The 22,801-nt window shown below is 37.5% G+C and overlaps 1 protein-coding gene across 31 annotated transcripts in view; it reads right to left on the bottom strand.

The window, feature by feature from the left end:
- Positions 1 to 22,801, bottom strand: part of RIMS1 (regulating synaptic membrane exocytosis 1) — a 353,684-nt gene that overhangs the window by 152,699 nt on the left and 178,184 nt on the right. For 30 of the 31 annotated variants that reach the window (XM_074861877.1, XM_074861845.1, XM_074861864.1 and 27 more), the window contains exon 6: positions 482 to 549. The exons of the other annotated variant lie outside the window; for it this stretch is intronic. In XM_074861877.1, coding sequence (XP_074717978.1) covers positions 482 to 549 — 68 coding nt within the window. The remainder of the gene's footprint in view (positions 1 to 481; positions 550 to 22,801) is intronic. 31 annotated transcript variants of the gene reach the window in all.

Raw genomic sequence — 22,801 nt, 5'->3', positions numbered from 1 at the left:
CAATTAAACATTTAAAACATACCTTAGGTAATAAAATAAGACATTTACTTTTAAATTCCATGACCCTGAAAAGTGCATTCATAAATTCTGTTCTTTAGAATAATATAAATATTATACAGCTCTACCATATGGGTTCACTATATAATAAAAATCCATATGATCCTTTCCCACTCCAAGTCAATAGAAGAAGTCACTAATCTCTCTCAGAGCAGCATCACGCTCACAGCTGCTTTTGTGGTGTGTAGTGCAATCTAGTATCATGTCTATAAAAGAATTAAATTCAAGTTAAAATTCAGGCAATTTTACTAGTATACATTTTGATGAAAATTTCTTTCTGATTTCCATTTCCATGATCCACTAAACCAAATTCTCATATAATTTTTATAGAATAATTTTTTACAACAAAATATCTATGCTGAACTGAAATAATCAGAAAACATTTTAATTCATACTCATGAACCTCTTTTTTCCTGTTCCTTACCGAACTAATAGGGGATGTCTCCCTGCTGTGCCACGTGGCAGGATCCAGCCAGTAATAATCCAAGTCACCTGGAAGAATATGAATAGAAAGAAATGTGTAATCTCTCAAACAGAGAAAGATGTATGAATGCTTATTTCTGCATGCATGAATTTTAATGTGCAATAGTTTGATGAAGCAAATACAAAACAGTATTACGATTCAAATTAACTTATATTAATCTGAAAACAATATAGCCTAATAATATAACAACAAAACCACGTAATAATGCATTTATTTGGACCTCTGCTTTTTCACAAATTGCACCTCAGAATCGGTTATGCACTCCAGATGTTTTTTACTTTCCCCAGTCATCTTCCAAGAATGGACCCCAATGCATGCCATTCATCCCTCCTCCCCGTCTCCATAACAAACACACAGGACTACAGCTAATGATGACATGAGAGAGAATACTCCACAAAATAGGCACTTAGTTATAGTTAAGGACAGAACAGTCAACCACACTCAAGAATCTATGAAGTAGTTGATCAATACTGTGACAAGGAGTACCGTATAGACAGAGAGGCCACAGGAATTGGTAAAAGTGTAATAGAGCATCAGGGAGAACAGCCACACAAATAGAGCAAGTAGTATCGACAGCAGATATGAGGTTGCAATCTTTCATTTCACTTGGGACAAAGTTATATACTATGTACCCCAAGAATAAATCCATTAATTACAGCGTTCTGGAAGCCATGAGCCTATCAGGCCAAGGAAGGGAACTATAGGTAGGGTTTGGAGAAAAGGCAGCAGAGAGTATATACAAATTTATGAAAAGCTGAGGAAATCACAGGTTGACATAATATATTACAGCTGTAGAAGGCTGAGTTGGTAGTTCACTGGCAGTTGTCTGTGATAAAGGACTGATGTAACTGCACTCCAAGAAGGAAAAGGACAAGGCAGGAATTGCAAGAGGAAGAAAAGTAATTCAGAGTGCAATTTTCTTTAAAAAGAGGAAGGGTGCAGGTTATATTGGGAAGGACATAGGAGAATGATGCAGGCTAGAATAGATCCAAAATAAGGGTAAATGTGAGACTGATAGTAGGAACAAGTCTGAAGGATTTCTGTGACAGCACTAGTTTTAAACAGAATATACCCGTGAGCTCTGAACCTTGGTGTTATTTCATCCCTTTGGGCATTGCCACAGTGTATTAACAAAAACGCAGTGGTGTCATTAGAAATGAGAACAACTCTTTCTAATGCTTTCTTTCAATAGCAGTAGTATATAAAAGTATACAAAAGTACTTGATCTGAACTAACCAAGAGATATTTTTCAATTTTATCTGAGAAAAAGTAGATGATTCTGCCATTTAGCTTACAATGCCTTTAAACACATGAACAAAGAAAACCCACATAAACCAAAATATAAACTATCACTTCAGAGATTAGTTTTAGACCCTGAAGGAAATAAAGTCACCTCTCACTGAGGTTTATATCCATACCTGTACTTCAGGCATTTTTCATGCTTACTTTGGGAGAGAACCTTGGTCATTGGAATTATGTTAGTTTGATAATACTGATTTTTTAATTCGTAAGTGATTTTTTTTTCAAGTCTTTAAATTATTATGTTGCAGAGTTAGTTTTTTGTTATAGAACAACTATTCACACATTTTCCTAACAATATTCCTACAAACTCTTTACTGTTCATTTAAAAGCCACTGGGTAAAAATCCTACTTTATCATTAAAGTCAGATAGTTACTGTTAATACCCTCTGCACTTTTGATATGCTCTATGTCCTCAGAAAACATATTTTACTTATTATATACACTTCAGACAATACATCTTCACTATCATATTTTATAAAACACATCTCTATAATATTACTGTTAGATCACTACTCTTAGTAGCACACAGGCATTCAATAGAAGCCCAAATAAAACATGCTTCTATCAAGAAAAAAGAATACATTTGCATGAAGAGTTTATTATTTTTGAATTTTTTCTACAAATATTTAGATGCTGATTATGAAATACAAGTTGTACCACTCTTTATAATCTGTACAATCTTTAATAGCTTACCATCTACATGATCATATTCACAAGTTTATTTTTAAATAGCTTATTATTATCATAAGCATAACCACATGAGGCAGTTTGCGGTTGCATTAGCTACTGTAATTCTGCAATTTTGGAGAGCTTAACTTCACATTAAAGATCTTTTAGTTTTATTTTTAGTATCATTCCCTGCACTTTTATAGACTTCAAAATTGCAACAAGAACAACAACAATTCCATAAACCAGACTGCCACCCCAAGTGCTGGCAGTAAGCTGGGATCTGTGGCACAGAGCTCTCCAATTTTCAGTAATGGAGTCCACAGTAACACCAAAAAGCAATTCTCCCCTGTGTGAGCTGGCCTGCCACAACAACACACAGCCTCCATGTTTCACAGCTATTTGCTCAGCAATAGAGAAATATTCAGGCAGGAATAAATATCAGCTCCGGCATGCAGATGTGTGTGTCCAAGTGCCCAAAAACATTTCTGCTCTTGTCCCCATCACTCCCTGCTCTCTTTCTTCCTTTCCCAGCTTCAACTTCTGGATCCCAGATTCCTTGCTGCTCTTCCTCCTCGTTATTGCATATCCATGACCCCTTGATTTATGCATCCAGAATTCTTCCCCACCAAGTTCCTGCTGTAGCAAGTTCCTCTCATATGCCTTTTGTCTTAGCTAATATGCTAATTGTCCCATCCTCACCAACTACCTACCCTCTTCTGCCTTTCTTCCCCATCCATTTTGTTGACATTGTCCATCTTCTGTCTCCTTCTGCTTCTGGCTTTGGTGTCCTTTCTTTAGGTTGTGTATTTTAATCCCTCCTTCCCCCTGATACTAAGCTACATCCTTGCCACCCCCTCCTCCCCACACCTAAACCTTTGGCTTTCTGTCCCTTCCACCCCTCCTGTCTGTTCTGCACTTTGGTAAGTTACAAGCCATCAGCTACATCCACCACAGCCTGCCACAGCCACGGTCCTTTCACCCTCTGCTCTCAGGAGCTGAGAGCAGGAAGGAACTGCACTGTAAATGGCTCTGCTGAGCTGGAGGATGGATGATATGCTGGGAAGGCATAAAGGAAGCTATCGGATAAAAAATCTTGACTGAAAGTGATAGGTCTACGATTTGGTGAATATTTTAAAAGCTGAAAAAATGCATGAATTGGGGAGAAAAAAAGTCCACATTCTTGAAAAATTACTTAATTTTTAAATTCCCATTAAAATTCAGTACAAAATAGACCACTGGCATGCAAAATTTTGGTTGAAGCTACAACTGTAAGAAGGGTTTTACAATGGAAAATATCAGTTAAACTATATTGATAAACACTCATAGAACAGAACATACAAACTAAAACATAAAGGAACAATATCCCCAAATGAGCTTAAAAATATTTTATGCCAGCAACACTGACACTAGGGTCTTGATATCTGCAGTTAAGTACTCTGTTACAGCTCTACTTTTAAAAATAATTTCTCCTTGATCACCTTATGTCATTACTGCTTCTTTACTTAATACCTGTTTATTGCTATTCTTGCACTGCCATACCCCAGAACCAACTATTTTTTTAGTTACACATAATATTTTCACTGAACTAGTATTAGAGACATCCAGGAATAGGTAAATAACATGCAAAAACTTACAGTCTAAGAGCATAGTTTCAGAATTTCAGATTTTCTCAAAAAAACCTCACCAAACTCTAAACAAAAAAAAACTATACACAGCATGTATAGTTTTCACTGGTAAAAGTCACTAAAATTAACTAGTAAAATAAGACAAATTTAAGACATTATGGAGAGGAAAAAACAACTTTTCTAAAGAGCAAATGATTTACAGGCTTAAACTGCTTTTAAACACTTTAAAAACAATGCTTTAAATTTAAAAACATGAAAAACTTAAAAATAATAAGCCTCTATGAAAATATACATATACTGTACCATTATTTTTGTACATTACTGATGTTTCTAAAACATACAAAAATATATTTCAACTTAAAACATATTATTAAAAATGCATTTGCAGTTAAAATCCATGATTTGCTTAAGACCAATAGAGTGAAACAAGTATATATTTATAAAACCTTTTTTCCTGAGGGAATAAATCAAAAGTTGTATCATTCCAGCAATGAAATGTTTTTCCTATTACCATGCTGCTGCTTGATTACTTTTGGACACAGATGGATATAATCACAACTCTACAAGACACAAATGTGTTGAGTTTTTTTCTGTGATAAGTCTTTTGCAGTCTTCAATCAAATTTCAAGACAGGGAGTGAAACTCTTAATAAATTGCCATTGTTTTTATATCCACAACATGTATGCCTTCAAAATAAAGGGAAAGAAAAATTCACGCCACCAAAAAACCATTTTCTTTAAAATATTTCATCTTCAGCAGCACTACCCATACCAAAAGCTAATGCTGGGACACTGTAATTTCAAGTGAGATCCTGCAAAGCTGAGAAATGATGGAAATGACAGTCTTGTCTCTCTTGCAAAGCCAAAACAAGCACAAAATATGAGAAAGTTTGCTATCGTGTATGACCAGTCATGCTCATTTCCAAAGAGTCTTGAATACCGGAGATAAAATACCCCAAGTTGTTTCCCCAAATCCATACAGACTGTATTTGGAGACTACTGATATCCATCAAAGAACGCACTTCTGGTGTTTTACTCAAATCCAGATGCGCTAGATTTGCAGCAGTTACTTAAGACAAGAAGCAGACAGTCTAATGATAAGAGTCAGTAAGCCCATGTTAGGCACTTAATTGAGCCTAACATGTAGCTGCTAATTAATAAAGCAGTTCTATCACGTAACTAGGAAACTTACACAATTCCTTTCAGAGGCTGCATCTAAAATTACAGCTCAAACTGGCTTCCTATACAGTCAGCCTAGATCTCTCTAATTAACACATGTAACAGTCATTAATGCATTTACCTCTGTTAATTCTTAGAGTCAAATATAGCCTTCATTAAACAGACAACAAAGCTTATCAAAGACCTGGAACAACCTCTCTTATGTCTTCCATAATTCCCACGGAACTGAGTCAGCATCTCGTGGAAATGATCAGTCGTTTCCCAAGGTAAAAAAATCAACAGAAGCCACGTATCAACGTACAGAAAGTTACATAAACGTAAAGAAACTCCATGTATCAACTTGATTGCCTTCCTCCTTCATAGCCTGAGTTTTCATGAGTTAGAAGACCACTCTGCAGCACACTGTTTTTGCCATCAAAAACATCTGGCTGCTGTTACAGATGTGATAGGTCATACTGCTAAGCAAGAAAGCACTCCTATGCCCAAGAAAAAAAAAAAAAAAAGCTAATCATTTTATCATGTCAGAAAAATAATTCAGTGTATAAACAATGTATGTTTAAATCACTCTAGTCAAGCTGCTAACTAACCACATCAAGAGAAAACACGTGAGTATCCTGGCTTTGACAGACAGCCCTCGCATCTAAGTGGCAAGCATAGAATTCAAAAGCTACCTACTCCTATTTATACAGAAAGCTTCACAAAAATGCTCATTATCTCCTTGCTCTCAAATCAACCCACTTCAGATGCCTACAGTTAAGAATTTAAATCCTTGCAGAACGAGGTCTGTGTTTTACCATTTATGCAGTTCAACAACAGGCTGGCTCATGCAGTCTGTGGTAAGAATGTACCACATGACTGTGAGGTTTGGGTTTTATTTTGTACAGAAAATATATAATTGTATTGGATTTGAGTTCCCTGCTGGCACATGTCCTAAGCACTAAATGCTAACATACTGTAAGACTCCAAAGTACAAATAAAGCCTAGTACTCCATACAAGTGACAATTTATGCATATAACACTCGTATTTGGGGTACAGACCTGGCACACAGGACTGTGATCCTACAGCTCCCAAAGCTAGACCCAGCCTCTCAGATTGTTCCCGCAATTCAATATTTATTTAGGCATTTTAACATAATTATGAGATACAAAATTGCTTTTCTGTATCTTAATTAAATTACTGAGTAAGAGAAAAGGGTCTGTGGAGCTTTACCAAGCACTAGGCATTCAGATCTAGATAACTGACAACCTGGGCTTATCCCAGCACATACTGAAAATAAACATTTATTTCTTACTTTTGTGTTTAGACAATAAGGACATTTCATACTCTTTCTCACACAAAATGAACACTTTGGCATTTTATTTTGAAACAAATCACTTAGTTTAAAAAGCTTTTTTAAAGTGGTAGTTCCATTGTGAGCACAACACAGGTTGCAATGCTAATTGGTATTTGCAAACAAGAAATCCAGAAAGAACTGGGCAAGGAAGTAGTGAACTCATGAAATACTATTCTGATTGTTAAGGACACAAATATTAAACTAAATCTTGTGAAAAAGAAAATCCATTTGAATTCTCCCCTAGTTACTATTGCAAAGTTGTTTCTTTACAAGAGTTTGCAAATTCACAATTATTTTTGATTTTGCAAAGGAATGATTTGTCAGTGGTTGATGACTAATAATTCTTTCAATATATTTTTTTTATCTGGGTGCAAGTGAATTTTATGGGGACTGTTTAAAACACAACATGAGTTTCTTATCCAGGTATTTATTTAGCAAAGACGTTTTTATTTTATGGATTGTGATTTTTTTTTTAATTAGGAGTAAAGTTTAGACATACCATAAGAAGTATTGCATTTGTGTTCATTGATGGCTCAAGAAGGTTTTTTGAAAGGTCTACTTGCAAAAGACCTTCCAACACAAAAACAAGCGGGCTCATTTGTATGTTTTATGAGGTGGACCTCCTACCTTAATTATCTCAGTGTTGTTAGAAGGCTTTATAGATTACTGAAAGCAAAGATTACTAATCTTGCCAATGGAAGCTTGAAGCCAAGAATCATGACCTATCTAGTCAAGTAACAAACTGAGGATTTCTAAAACTTTTAGTATGGACACAAAGAACGTAACAAGGAAGCTGTTCTAAGTTTCCTGAATCCCTAGGGAGTCTGCTCATGAGACTCCCTGAGCCCACATTATTTAATTCCTTCACTCAGACACTGAGAGTGTTGAAGAGTTCACCAGTCCTTTCCAGCTAGATGCTTATTTTTATCTCAGAGACTGTCTAAAATGTTATTCTGAGGCTTATTGTAAGCATGTGAGTCCAAGAATATAAATGATTCACAATGGGATGGCCCTCAGAAGTGTGTTCTGTAAGGTCTTCAGAAAGTGTTTCGAATGCCAAAGAACCTGGAGAAACTTAGAGATCTAAGCAAGATGCATGAACTTTCTTTCATTTGAAAAGTTCCTTTAAAAACTTTATTAAAAATATTTACTTGAGAATACCAGAAAAGGTGGTTAGCACTACCAAGAACTTCAAATCAGCAAGTAAACATTTTACTTGATTTTTGATATTTTGGTATCTAAAGATTTAAAAAAATTTTGCTGTCTCACAGCTAGCTCTGACCGCTAATTTTGCTGACTTTGATTAATCTCTTGATTGGAAGCTAATTCTGTATATAGATGGAAGGAGATGTCCTTTTTGAAATTTAGAGCTTCTCTGAATAAATTTATTATTGCTATTTAATTCCAATTCAATATTGAAACTAACCTGTGTTAACAGTTTTATCTGAGTTCCTGTTTCATATAATTAACACTATTTTAGCTGTGGCATGATCTTTTGATAACATTTTTGATCAGCGAATGATGAAATTTGCAAAATGTATAGCAAGTTATCTCAAAAACTCGTATGTGCTCGTAATTTTGGAAACATGAATACACAGCAGCAATCCTGTACACTGAAAGCCTGACCAGCTCTTAATAACTCTTCTGCTGTTCTGAAGGAATTCCCAGCATTTCAAGTATGCCATGCTGTTCTTCAGCCTAATACAATTTTTTTTTCCTGTGGTTTCTTTTCGTTTGGTTTGATTGCCTTTTATGGAGAGGTGGGAGAAAGTATTTTAAAAATCCCACATAGACAAAATAGCTTTCAGCTGTTATATGTGTTGGGTTTTGGTTTGTTTTTTTTTTTCCCTATGGGCATTTAAAACCAATTGAGTAGGTGTTAATTGCAAAAGAAGGTAATGTTTTCATTTTGGTCTCTTTTGGTATTTTTCCCTTCATTTTTATTGAATATTTTTATCTTAATATTTGTTAAACACTGATTTATGAACAAAGTATAATTCAAAATCAAAGGTGAAAACAGATTCTCCTCAACCCTCAGAGTGTTTCTACACTGCCAGTAGATAGGAATTTTAACAAGGATAAGAAAACCAGAAAAAAAAAGCGTTAAGAGCTGCACATGCCTTAGAAGTCCCATGGGTACAATGCCCAGTGAGGTATCATGCCCTAGTAGCACCCACTGCAGATCAGGTGACCAAAATGAGCTTACTTGAACATACATTTTTTGTTACTGTGCGGAAAGAAGAAAGGCATTTCTGCTCAGCTATAGGAGGTAATACACCGTTTTTATAAACATGCTGATAGAAACACCAACTGGGAACAAGGATTCTCCTCTCCACAGGACCAAAGGAATGGGAAGAGAGAGAGGCAGTGAGCCTTTCTGTTGATTGTCCAACATACACACACAGAGTCAATCATGGAGACCTGCACAAGTCACTTGAGAAATAACAAGAAGATTATGTTTCATAATCAAAGTTATTATTTCATTTTCATGAAAACTGAGGGAGATAATTAATCTCAAATATTACAATGAGAAAGAAAGCGAGGAGGAAAAAAGAGTTCATGGTTGTCCTGAGCTTCAGGACTGTAGAAGGAAATACAGCAGATGAAATTCTCTGGATCGTGATTAAAGAGAAAACCACTTCAGCAGTACCCTTATGGGGATCTACTCCAGAGTACCAATTAGGAAGATAAGCATGCTAATGGTTATTTTTTTTATAAGCATTCATCAGAATCCTCCATTATGCTGCATTTGAAGATAGTAAGAGGTTTTAAAGGCTTTCGTTTCTCCAGTTCATATAGGTATACTGCAGGAAGAATCCTTGGAGCACACAGTCAGGGGTCATTGACACTAGAAAAGCAACCGGCAAAGGACCTTTGGAGCTTTGCCTCCCAACAGTAGAAAGGAAAGAGTTAAGAATGTGAAAGTGAATAAACTTTGTGATCTTCAAAAAGGGAAGGAAACTGAGCAGAAGAAAAACCCAAAACCTTTCTACAAAAAAAAACCCCACACCAAAACCAAACCCAAACCCAAAAAAGCACCCAAGAACCAAAAAAACCAAACCAAAACAAAAACAAAACACCCCCATCTTAGAGAAAATAAGGGAGCAGCCATGACAGCAAAAGGAGTCCAGCAATCATGGAGGCATTTGAAGAAATAACACCAACATCAGAAGCAGAACCAGTCCAATACAGAGGAAGGAGAAATGCAGTCAAAGACTGACCATCTAAATCATAAGTGATTCATTTTCTAGAAGGTGAACAATCAATGTAAGGTTGCCTCTGAGTGAGTAACTTAGAGTGACAGAGTACCAGGAGGCATACAAGACAAAATCAGAAACACACAAAATGTAATGCAAACAGCAAAGTATGCAAAAACAATTAAGATCATTCCACAAATACTTAGTCCCTAGTACTTATTAACTATCCCTAGTATTTATTATCTAGTACCAAGTACTTGCCATTCTAGAATACTTTAGACTGGATATTAGGAAGCATTTCTTTACAGAACGGGTTGTTAGGTGTTAGAATGGGCTGCCCAGGGCAGTGGTGGAGTCCCCATCCCTGGAGGTGTTTAAGAGACAAAGCGCTGAGGGATATGGTGTAGTTGGGAACTGTCAGTGTTAGGTTAATGGTTGGACTAGATGATCCTCAAGGTCTTTTCCAACCTAGATGATTCTGTGATTCTGTGAATACTATGGAAAGAGTCTACTATCATTTGGCTCTATCAGCAGATGATACCAAGGTGTCTAAGTTGTTTTTTTTAAAATAAGTTCTTCTAAAAATAAACTCAAGTAAAACTCATAGAAACAAGTTAACAATGTCTGTAGCATAAAAAAAATAGACATTATGCCAATGCAGGAAGAGGCAAGACTGTCTAGATATAGTACACACTCGGCTAACTCACTTCATCCTGGAGTACGTATAGAACTGTCTGAAGCTAGGAACAATTATTTCTTGAGAATTAGTGGACTATGGATAAAGTTCCACAAAACTGGGAAGGAGCAAACATGGCACATATTTTTTAAAGGAGATGGAAAGGGAAGAGGGGCTAGAAATTATAGACCAGTCATCTCAGTATCAATTCCTGAAAAAATGCTAAAAAAACCCCAAATCATCTTCAAGATAGTAAGAGAAGAGACAAGACATACAAAATCAACGTGTCAATAGTACATTAACTCAATTTCATTTCCTACCACTACCTAACCAACACCCCGACATAACAGTGACCTTGATGTCAGCTCAGTCTCTCAGGTTGTCTCCTTGCAGCACAGAGTTTACTTTTCAGAGCGGAATATTTAGCTTAACTGAAGTGTAGTTATGGGGGAGAGATGAGTTAAATTTAATGGCCGGATATATATAGATGGTCTGGTTTAATAGTCCTTTATAACACTACAGTCTATTACACAAAAAAGTCAAATGCTCTCTAGAGAGACCAAAACTGGACCAGGGGATGTGGCACTAGTGTGATTTTAAAATATCTTTTAGTTCTCCCAATTCCATGCTATTCCAAAGGCTGCAGATGCGCTGCTGTATGCCACTGCCCACTGCATAGCCTTGAATCTCTGCAACGCAGGATGTCACAGCTCTGTACTTCTCAGTCTCAACCCTATTTCACCTTCTTCATCTACTTATGCCGAGATGTGCAAGAGGTTTCTGGAAGGCAGTTTACGGTTGTCTACCACAGTGAGTAGCCTGAAGAAAAACCAGGGGTTTACCTACAACTTATTAAGTGTGAGAGAGAGTGCAAGGCTTTAATCTTCACCAAACATTTTCTCCAGTCTTATCCTTTAAACTCCATGCAGAGCAGCTGACCATTGTCTTTTCCCAACCTTAGCAGCATCTTGTTTTCCTGATATTCCTGCTGCTCTTTCAGTTCCATCTCTGTTCTGACTGCTGCCCAACCCCATTTTCTCCAACGCATCTCTCCAGATTTTGCCCTCAGAATCTCCTCTAAACTCTGCTAAAAGAAATGAATTTCACACATGGATTTCTTAAAATATGTTAACTAACACAGCTGTAATATTTGAGAGGGTAAAACATCTTTGATGACTTATTCTATCATACAGTCTTTAGGATTAACTCTTCTTGTGAAAAAACTACCTTTCAAAAACTACTTCTACAGACAGTGTTATCAACTACCTAGATATAAGATTTTGAAGATCTTTGTTATTCTCAACACACTGCATAATCCCCAAGGAATTGCAATCGTCAATCCTTCCTCTCACTTTCCCCTGTGATCCTTTAGTGATTTAGCTGAGGACCTTATTCCAAGTACAGGGGGTTTATTCCCCTCTAAGGAGAGAGCTGATTCAGAAGGTGCAATGCATCAGTATGATGATGCAAGATAACATACGAAATAACCACAACTGTACATTTATTATAACCCATATATTATTATTATAACCATAACTGTATATTATGCTAAAGAAACATATTTTTGTCCTATGCACATGGGTCTGATGATTTTTTTTCCAAAATAAGATGCAAAAATAAAAGTAAAAGAATCATATTCCATTTTGAACTTGTTAAAGCTACTAACAATAGCACAACTCAGGGGACTGAGGACACATCAATTGTCTTCTGTCAAAGAGAAATAATACACAGGGGTGATTATTTTTTCCTTAAGTAAATTTCTAAATTCTTTATCCATGACTTCTCCAAAATACAAAATAGTTATAATGCAATTGGAATATTATCATTTTTCAGAAACACAATTACAATTTGATGTGTGTTTTCAAAATACAGATTTTTGTTTAAAAACTCATGGCACATAGCATCACTAATGTCAAATCATATTTGACACATGAACTTTCAAAGTATAAACATAAATGAGACACAGACTCACAAGCAAAATGGTTCCTTATTCCCTGTTTAAGCTGATTATTTGCTACAATTAATACTTCACATTCAGAGGACACGACGTTTCCACTCAAACTGTACAGTTAAAGAAATCTGTTTATAAAAAGATAAACTTAAAAAATATAAAACATAAAAATATATCTAAAACCTCATCACTGTATAGCCACTTGTTTACCTGTCCCTGAATGCAACGTATGGAGCAGAAACTGAAGAAATCCAGCAAACATAGCAGCATCAGCAAGAGAATGGTTAAAAAAGCACAACTGGCATCTAGTAGGTTGCTGAATTCCAGTCTGCAACTGTAGCAAAACCGTAATGCAAGCAAAAATCCACTTCAGTGTGAAGGAGACAATATAAAAGAAGTCCTTAAGGTCCTTGCGTCCTGATTCAAAGCCAAATAATTCTGCAGCGTCAAACATTCAACACCGGTGACACCAAACAGGGCTACGACAGCTCTTGTCATCAAAACAAATCTCTGCAGTGTAGTGCAAGCATCGATTACTGCATTAGTTCATACACATTCGCTGCAATGACAAGGAGTTTCAGTTTCTAGAAGGAGTTAATGATTTTAGGAATCCAGAATTAACAATCCTCAGGAAACAACATGAGGAAAAAAAAGCTCCTTCCTCTCTGGATAGAACAGGAAAGAAGTTTCTTAGTGCTTTAAAGCCAACAGTAGACACAAGCTCAGGTATTTAAGTAATCAATACTACTGCTGCAGTTATTTATATTCAGCAGTGGTGCGCTGAAGAAGTTTTAATGAACTGCATAAATGAAGCAAATGTGGTTGGTTTAAGTTATGTAAAACTTTCAAAGATGTAGATTTACCTCTAGCACACTGAAAACACAATGGCCCTTGAAAAAAATTTACCATTTTTTACAAATTAATGGGATGATTTAATTTCTTACCTAACAGATGTGAGAAAAAAAATACTCTAAATAAAAAGCTGGGAATAACATTTTGTATTCCAAATTACATATTCAAGGTAAAAGAGGAAAGCAGAACGTGTATATCAGCACATTTGGTAGAGCCAGATGATTAGAGAATTACAGCTAATAAAATTTGCTAAAGAATTTAATCCAATTTAATCATATCCAAACCACACAACAATAAAACTATTTCTTTGGCAGAGACAGTCTTCCTGTGTAAGAATATATGTTTCTCTGCAGCATATCTAGACACTGCAGTACTTCAGAAATACAAAAAAATGCCTGTTTAGAAACTGAAATGTGAGAAAACAAAGCAAACAAAGAGAAGCTTATAAGGGATAAAATATAAATAACTAATGAGAGCTTACAGTTCTTTCATCTTTAACAATATATAGACCTATTAGTAATAATGAAAATACACTTGTAATTAAGTTGTTTCCCTGTACTTCTGAATCACATGATCAAAACCAAGGTATCGCACAGTGCCTTTCACACACTATCTCACCTGTCAGTCAACAGCAAAAGCCACGGCTGACATCCCCGGCCACTGCTGACTTTCAGTGTCCCCTGTAGCATGGTATTAGCAGAAAGACAAGACAACTGTCCACATCTGCTTTTCTCCCTGACATGTCCTTCTCAGGAGATAATTCTTTGGAGGAGGAAAATGTCCAGACTTCATATACTCCGAGAGACACTGTTCATCTGAACATCTACTGACCAGGGAACATACACTCAGCCTTCTCCTAAAGCTGGAGAACATTTCTTGCAAAAGGGACAAAAGAAAGACTATGCCAAGTGCCTGTCACTTCCACAGTGCATTCCCTCTCCCACTGACCCTTCTGCACTACTCCTTGAAGGACCTCCTCCTGTTCTGCCAGGGCCAGTGTTGAGGGCTGTGCTTCACTTTCAGAACATACCTCACCTGGATCCTGAATGCTCACCTCGCCTTGCAGCACATACTAAACAAGGCAGGGGATTTTGCCACAGCTCAACTCAACAGATTAAAAATATTTATCTGCTACAACCTCAGAACTTTTAAATGAGACTGCATTATATGGGGCTTGTTTTCTGACTTTTTTCAAATATTCCTGTCATTCCCATGGCATGTGTTTGTGAAAAAACTAAAAAACTGTTCTCCAAATGTATTTAGGAAGGTTGCTTGTGCCCCACAGCCATGTTGAAGCTCTCACGGTCTCCCACTCCCCTACATGCCAGATACGCGCAAACTCCTCCTGCTCTTCCATCCCCACATCAGGCAGTCCTCAACACTAGGCTCTCCCTAGCCCTGAAATCTGCCCAAGCCCTGCCTAAGTAGCCCTAACACCTTCAGATGGTAGAAGGGTCTGCAAGTATTTGCTGAAAAGTAAAGAAAGAGAGGAGCAACAGAAGAGTGTTCTGAGGTCAGAAAGGGCAGTTTGCAGACAAGGATAGTGCCATGAACTCCAGCATGCACTGCACATCCCTAAGGGTGGTTTTTGTTTTTCCCAGCCCCAGTCAAATAGAGCCTTTCTAGTTGCCCCAAAGGCTCACCTGAGAGTTTCAGAATCAAATGCTGATAGTTGGTTTATTTACTTTTAGATTCATTAATAGTAGCAAGACAGTAGGAAACTAACTGGAAATCTGGTTACTATTCCATTGTCCTAGTAAAAATACATAATTAAGTTATAGCCCACCTTCAAACTTTGCTTTGGATAACATTGGCTATGTAATCTCAGGAGGATTTTACCCTTGCAAATTATTTTACTGCCACTATCCTCTGAGGCACACTACACTGTCCATTTGATACATCTGATTTTGACCACCATATTTTAGTTCCTTCATAATCTTCATGCAAATAATTGTTCTAATCATAATCCATGTATGATACTCCTGCATTTATAAAACTTTCTAAGATCATTAGAAAAGATTGAGATTGAACAATCTCACACAGATATCCTACTATACCAGTTGTCAAGTTTTAAGTGGTCAAATTCCAAGCATTAAGCACTACTATTCAGTTTTATACCTGGGTGAAAATGCAGCTTTCCTCTACAGAAAAGTTTTACAACACTTATTTTGAAAGAAGAAAGCCAAAGAATGGTCCCAAGCTTAATTCAGTAGCACAGAAAGAGAAATTCAAGGAAAAACAGATATGCTTTAACTTGGGATTTAATTTAGGAAATGAGAAACAGAAAAGATCCATGTTATGGTTTACAGACCTCAAAGCCAAGTTACAATGGAGAAGAGATTCTAATACAATTGCAGGAGTCTTAGATACAATATTAGGTATTGTACATTATTATTGTACATTTTGTACTGTAGCCCTCTCTGATCCACTTCAAAAGGTTCTGGCTATTGTGGGAGATTCACAGTGACTAGACAAGACAAACACCACACTTCTCTTCAGGGAGGGCAAGAAGAAGGACCTGGGAAACTACAGACTGAGAAGGCTAACCTGAGTCCCTGCAAAGGTTATGAAGCAAATCCTTCTGGATGGTAGTCCTGACCACATGAAGGCCAAGCATAGATTTACCAAAGGCAAATCATGGCTCACCAATACAATTTATGGATCTGCAGACAAGAGGAAATCAGCAGATGTTGTTTAACGTAACTGTAGCAAGGCTTTCAACCAAGTTTCTCACACTATCCTTGTAGCCGAATCGGAGAGATATGGATTGACTGGTGAACTACGAGGCGGGTGGAAAACTGACATAATCACTTGACTCATGTGATGGTTAAAGGACTGAAGTTCATCTAGTAAAATGTTAAGGTATGTAAAATAGTGTCAGAACAAAGACTTATGGGAGGAAACAAGGCTTTCCTTTGCTCAGCTAGCAGCGCTCCAGACCACAAAATTCTCTCCTGGGATCACAGAAAACTTGGATGTAGCCTTTGGTTATGCATCCAGACTTAAGCTCAGTAGAGGAGACATACTTGCTTCTGACAGGCTTAAGTGCAGAGTCTGACTGACACTGGGCTAATTAAACACTTCAGTTCTCTGTGCACTCATGCAACGTAAGTGCATCTTCTCTTCAGTATTGTCCAGTGAAAAGGACTAAGTATTTTTAAGATTGTTTGGCATAATACCATTTACCATTTACAAGAGAAAGACTTCCATATATAAATATACAAATAATATATCCACAAATACAGAAGTGGTTTTCTTTTCAACAGATAGCTTGGCCTACATTTCTCATAACTAATGAGAAAAATCAGAGGTTAAGAACTGAGATGGCTGTGGTGAAAAAGACATATAGCTCCTAAAAGAAATGTCTGCCCTCAAACACCCATCAAACTTGTTAGAGCTCATCAATGTTCCTTTCCATACAGGCATGAGCATATTCTGTTTATATTCTTGGCCAGCTGGCAAAAACCAAAAGCACCCAAGGAGAAATGATGTAGTCACATCAACAGAGGGACATGCTGGAGCTAATAAGTTTGGCCTTTTATTTAGCTTAGGCTAAATGCTGTTGTTTCTCCACAGCTTTTAGTGCAAACCTTGATCCAAGCCAATCAATTCAAAGTTGAAGTGAAGTAACTTGGTATCTGTCTGAAAAACACAACGTAAATGCACACATTGGGAGCAGGCTATGGTGTGCCTCCCACTGGCATCCCAGACAAGTGGCGTTACCACTTTGTTCCTAAAGGTCCTTGTATTGGGTTTGTGGTGGGGGTAGGGTTGGTAGTGGGGGAGGGGCTACAGGGGTGGTTCCTGTGAGAAGCTTCTTGAAGCTCCCCTGGCTCCAAGTCAGACCCACCTCTGGCCAAGGCTGAGCCAATTAGTGACGGTGGCTGCACCTCTGCAAGAATGTATTTAAGAAGGGGAACCTGCAGCAGAGGGGGTGTAGGAGTGAGGGAAACACCTATGCAGACACCAAGGTCCCTGAAGAAGGAGGAGGACGGGGAGGTGTGCCAGAGCAGAGATTCCCCTGCAGCCCATGGAGGTCCACGGTGGAGCAGATGCCCACCTGCAGCCCATGGAGAACCCCACGCCAGAGCAGGTGGCTGTGCCCAAAGAAGGCCGGGACTCTGAGGGAAGCCCACACTGGACCAGTCTGTTGCTGGGAGAACTGCAGCCCACAGCAGGGACCCATGCTGGAGCAGTTCGTGAAGAGCTGCAACCCATGGGAAGGACTTATGCTGGGAAAGTTAATGGAGGACTGTCTCCCGTGGGAGGGACCCCATGTTGGAGCAGGGGAAGAGTGTGAGGAATTCTCTCCCTGAGGAGGAAGGAGCAGCAGAAACAACGAGTGATAAACTGACCACAACCCCCATCCCCTGCTCCCCTCCACTGCTGGGAGGGAGGAGGTAGAGAAATCAGGGGAGTAAAGCTGAGCCCGGGAAGAAGGGAGGGGTGGGGGGAAGGTGTTTTTAAGATGTGGTTGTATTTCTCACTGTCCTATTCTGTTTTGATTGGTAAATTAGTAGTGGTAGTGATATTAAAATTAAATTGATGGAGTTTTTTTCCAAAATCAAGTCAGTCTTTTGCCCATGACCATAATTGTTGAGTGAACCCTCCCTGTCCTTGTCTTAACCCCCGAGCCTTTTGTTATATTTTCTCCTCCCCATCCCAGCAGGAGGGAGGAGTGAGTGAGCAACCACATGGTGCTTTATTGCCCACTGAGCTTAAACCACAACAGCTCTTTAACGGGGTTTTACAGAACATCACCCGCCATTTTGCAGCTGACTGAAAGACTGCTGGAAGACAGAAGAACCAAATGATAGAAACCCCTTCAAGCACACAGGTATGCAAGAGCCAGTAAAGAAACACCCCGCTATTTACTGCTCTGGTATTTGCTCAGCCATTCAATTGCTAACCAAAGCTAGATGCTTTCAGTGAAATAGTGACTGATATGCAGACATTGACTTTTCAATTTACTAATAGTATCAAAATAATATTTTTGTTCCCAACTTTAACTATTATTTCTAGTTGTTGTGCTACTGCCTCCATAGAGACAGATTGCTCCCAACTCTCATGCCCTACAGCATGGTGGATGTGGAATACCCATAGTCAAAGTCTCTTCCTTGTCTCATGCAGGGTAAGCTGGGATGAAGTGGTGGTATGATAGCACTACCTTTGACAGCCATGCTGAGGTACAGGCTTGACCTCACAGAATCAAATTGTTTGAATCAATTCAATGTTACTACCTGTAGGAAGAGACCACAGGAATCTAACCTGCACTTGAGTTTTCCTGCCAAAAGAGAAGCCAAGCAAAAAGTATCATCTTCAGACCTGGGCTACAGATAAAATAGGAGATTCAATCTACAGTGACAATGCCATTACAGCTTCTTATTTAATTCAGCCACATCACTTTACCAAAATTCCTTAAAAGAATTATCTTTTTTCTTCCAAAACTTTTTTTCCCCCATTACAAAACATAACAAAACAAAGAGACAATGCACGTCCTGAACTGATTGATGTACGGGCTGTGATTGAAAGGTTATACAGCCAAGAGTGATAGACATCTACATGTTGCTAGTTCATGCTATTTCTCTATTTCAGGACACCTTTGACAACTTAATTTACAATCCCTCCTTTTCTTTTCCTTACTGCCTAAGTGTGTGGAGACATGGTTTATTTTCCTGTTTCTCCTACAAGACAGATTCCCCACAGATCCTTTAATTCTAAAAATTTCAGATTTAAAGCTAGAAACTAGAGCAGCAGTACCATACGTACTGACCATTTCAAAAGGACAACCTCTATTAAATAGCATTTTCTACTACTTTTAAAATGTTATAAACCATCCAAAGAAAGAAAAAATAAAACCACACATCTAAACACAGAGTTTAACAGTGACAATGTTGTTTGTTTAAGCATTGCCAAAAAATTCATTCCTAATCCTTATAATAATTTTCTAGGTCAAAGTAAGATTAGGTCCACAATAGCACAGATAACTGATGTCTGACAACGTGCCTTAATAACATTATTTGTTGTCATAGCTTTTATTTTAAAAGAAAAGGATGCTGATAGTTTAGAATTTTAAAAGAAACATTGGAAGAGAGTCAAAATGTAAATGGCACATTTGTTTAAAAAAAAAAAAGTAATCTGCTCACTGGCAAAAATTGGTATCTTAAGTGTCTCCTTTCAGTGGCTTGTAGGAATAGCCACTCCCTAAGACTTCCTTGGCAGTAAGATTTAAAACTGGGTAATAGGAACAGATTAATCAACTTTTTGTATAACTGATTTCAGAGCAAGTTTTCTGTGGAAAAGAGCCCGCAGCAGCACAGCTGGATTTAATCCTAAACATTCAGTTCAATTCCCATTCCCAGGTAGCTGTTTTGCCCTCCCAGAGACACTCTCTGCTTAAAGATGATGACAACTCCACTACTGGCAAATCTGTAACATCTGCCCCACAGAAGACAACTGAACCTACCTGGGTACGCTGACAAGGTTCACTGTGTTACATAAAAGTTGGCAGAAACAGCAAATACCAGAAAGTTTTGGGAATCTATATCTATTTAAATTTGTATTTGTGAGTTGGTTTTGTGAGGTTCCATTTTATCTGTAAGTGTAAGTCACTTTTATACTATATTTTAAGTAAAATCTGGGTCTGTACAGAGTACCAAATTACTTGGCATCCCCTGTGTTTTGATGTAAATTTACACCAATTTCCTCCAGAGTGCAACAGGCAAGAACCAGCATTATACCTCCAAGTGACCCAGGACTTCGGAGAGTTGAAAAAAACTGGCTGTTCACCAGCCCTCAGCTCACAGCACTGATTAATATTCATTGCCTGAGCAGAGGTTTTTGCTCATCTCACAATTCAGGTGAGAACTGTATGAATAAACTCCACACAGGTTAAAGCAAGTCAGCTGGGGAGCGCTGCTTTGCACAGCATGAGCTCCCCACTCTGCAGAGCTATCTGTCACTCCTACCCAAAACTCACAGAAGCCCAGTTCCAGGATTTGCAATTCCCACCTGAGATGTGGGAGCGGGGCTGAGGCACTCCAAGGACTGTATCCAGCTGCTTCAGAACAGCATTTCTTCTCTTATGACACTTGCTGATAATCGTTAATGCAGAAGAGTCTGACTTTCAAATACTTTACAAAGGCAAAGAATAAAATGAAAATCTGCAGAATTATATTCACACGTAGGTCTATTCACTGTCTCTAACACCAGGGATCGTGTCCTACAACTACACATCATGGCAACTGAAGTATTTAAATGCAACGGATGTACTGGAATACACACATGCCTTCTAATAGTGCACACACATTCTAATTCATATAAACATCTATGTATATATTCACAAGCATGTACATCCCCCAAAAACATCTCATCTTACTTATGTTATGAAACCACAATAAAACAAAGAATATGAAAGCATTCACATACATTATTGTATCTTTTTTATCTGCTCCTGAACCTACTTTATTGCAACATTTCTGAAGCAGGTAAGACAGTGTGCCCTCATTTAACAGGTGTTTCCTATGCATTAGGTCACAGAAAAAATTAAGTTGGAAGGAGATGTGCTTTGGGTAAGTAAGAAGAAAACATATGACTTGACCAGAAGTATCAGTAAGATTTCTTAAGCACAAACATACAGAGTCATCTGTAAATGTGTATTTCTGAGCTTCCCAAAATTTTTGAAAATCTGGCTCATGATCCTCAAAAAAGAGTACCTTTTTCTTCCAAAGTTTATTTTTTTCTTAGGACAGGACTCAACTCATATAAAGAATAACTGCTTCCAAAGAGCTATACTTGTCATTGTAATTACCATATTCAGAATGCATTCCATACACTGTCTCCAACACTGAACCTACAGGACAATGTAAATATGCCTACAGAAAAATGCACATGGAGATAAGATCTGAAAAAGCTTTTTAAATTATCAGTTTGAGTAGGAGGGTGTGCCTGCATTTGCAGACTCTGTCTTTGCTAAGAGAGAAACTGTCTTGCATAAACAGAGTGTGATGGATGAAAGTTAGATTTGACTGCTCCATCTAGCGGCATATTAAGCCCAATTTTAATGGTTAAGAACATGTGGCCTAACAGATTAAAAGAGCCATGTGTGGTGCTTGCTTCTTCTCTGAGGAATGCAGCAAAATAAATTCTTAGCACCTAGCTCTTTAATAGCATAACATAAAAATAATCTCCAAAAATAAAATTTCAATATAGTTAGGTCCATAAAAGTAGGTAAATATTTTTACATTTTTAATTATTAGCTTATTTATTCTATTTAGTTAATAAATTTTAATAAGAATGATAAATTTTTAGAAATTGTTCATTTGAATTTACATTCATATTTGAGCTTACATTTCCAGTGATATCTTACATTTTCAGTAAAACAACCAAATTAATAAAAAGCCAACCATTAAAAATATATACTGACTCTTAACTAGTCTAAGAATCAGTTTCAAAGTTCAGGTCTGATTCAGAAAGTCACTCCTACTCTGTGCAGGAAAACTCCTAAATAAATCTAGAGCACCACTGAGTTTTAGAGGGAGAAAGAAGTATGTATCCTCAAGTCTGCCCAAGGCTATTCCACAGCAATTCTAAAAAATACTGAGAACGTAGATACTTTAGAAAAATGGTATAATAACATGACCAAGTTGCTTTAAAGAGAACATTTTTCCAACAATCATTTTGAGAATAACTAATTAGAATTGAAGCTCATATTGCAGAGAAAAAATTACCAAATTGAGGACGAGGTTTCAAAAACTGGAACTTTAAATTCTAGAAATAATGTATACAATTAAATCATAAAATACATGTGTTAAAATCAGGTAAATGTCTTCATATTCTCAGTCAAGAGAATGTGCTGAGGAACTCATGCACGAGAGATTTTTAAGAAGCTAAACATGTATAAATGCAGAGATTTCAAGTGTTGGAGCACCTCAAAAAGTAACTAATTCAACTGTGTTAACATTTAGAGCAGTTGGGTGAACTTATTAACAGATAGGCTAGCAGCATGTGGGTCCCATCTGTCTACTACGTGCATTAGCCAACAAATAATCACTGTTGTATATTACACTTTGCATACCCTGCTTGCAGACTTTCTATTCTCACAGTGAACTTACACAGAAAAGACAAAAACAACTATCAAACTGAAAATAAAACTGTAAAACTCTGCCCTGTCCCTACATGTTTTCAAGCTGAGAGGCAAGCCAAAACAAAACTCCTGTCTCCCTTTGAACTAAAACCTTAGAACAGTCCTCTACTTGGACCAGAAGAGCAATGTGATCCATTAACAGAATCATTATATTAAGGTTTTAAAAACTGGGGAGTGGGGAGGGCAGTAACTAGTGAAAAAAGAATAGAGCAGCAAGGTCCCATACACACAGCCATCAAGCTGTCTTATCCTTTAGTGGTGGCTCCATCAGTAAAAAAAAAAAAAAAAAAAAAAAAAAAAAAAACAAAAAAACCAAACAAAAAAACCCCAC

Source organism: Strix uralensis, chromosome 3 (genome assembly GCF_047716275.1).
Source record: "Strix uralensis isolate ZFMK-TIS-50842 chromosome 3, bStrUra1, whole genome shotgun sequence".
Lineage (NCBI taxonomy): Eukaryota > Metazoa > Chordata > Aves > Strigiformes > Strigidae > Strix > Strix uralensis.
This window is presented reverse-complemented; position numbering and strand designations above follow the sequence as displayed.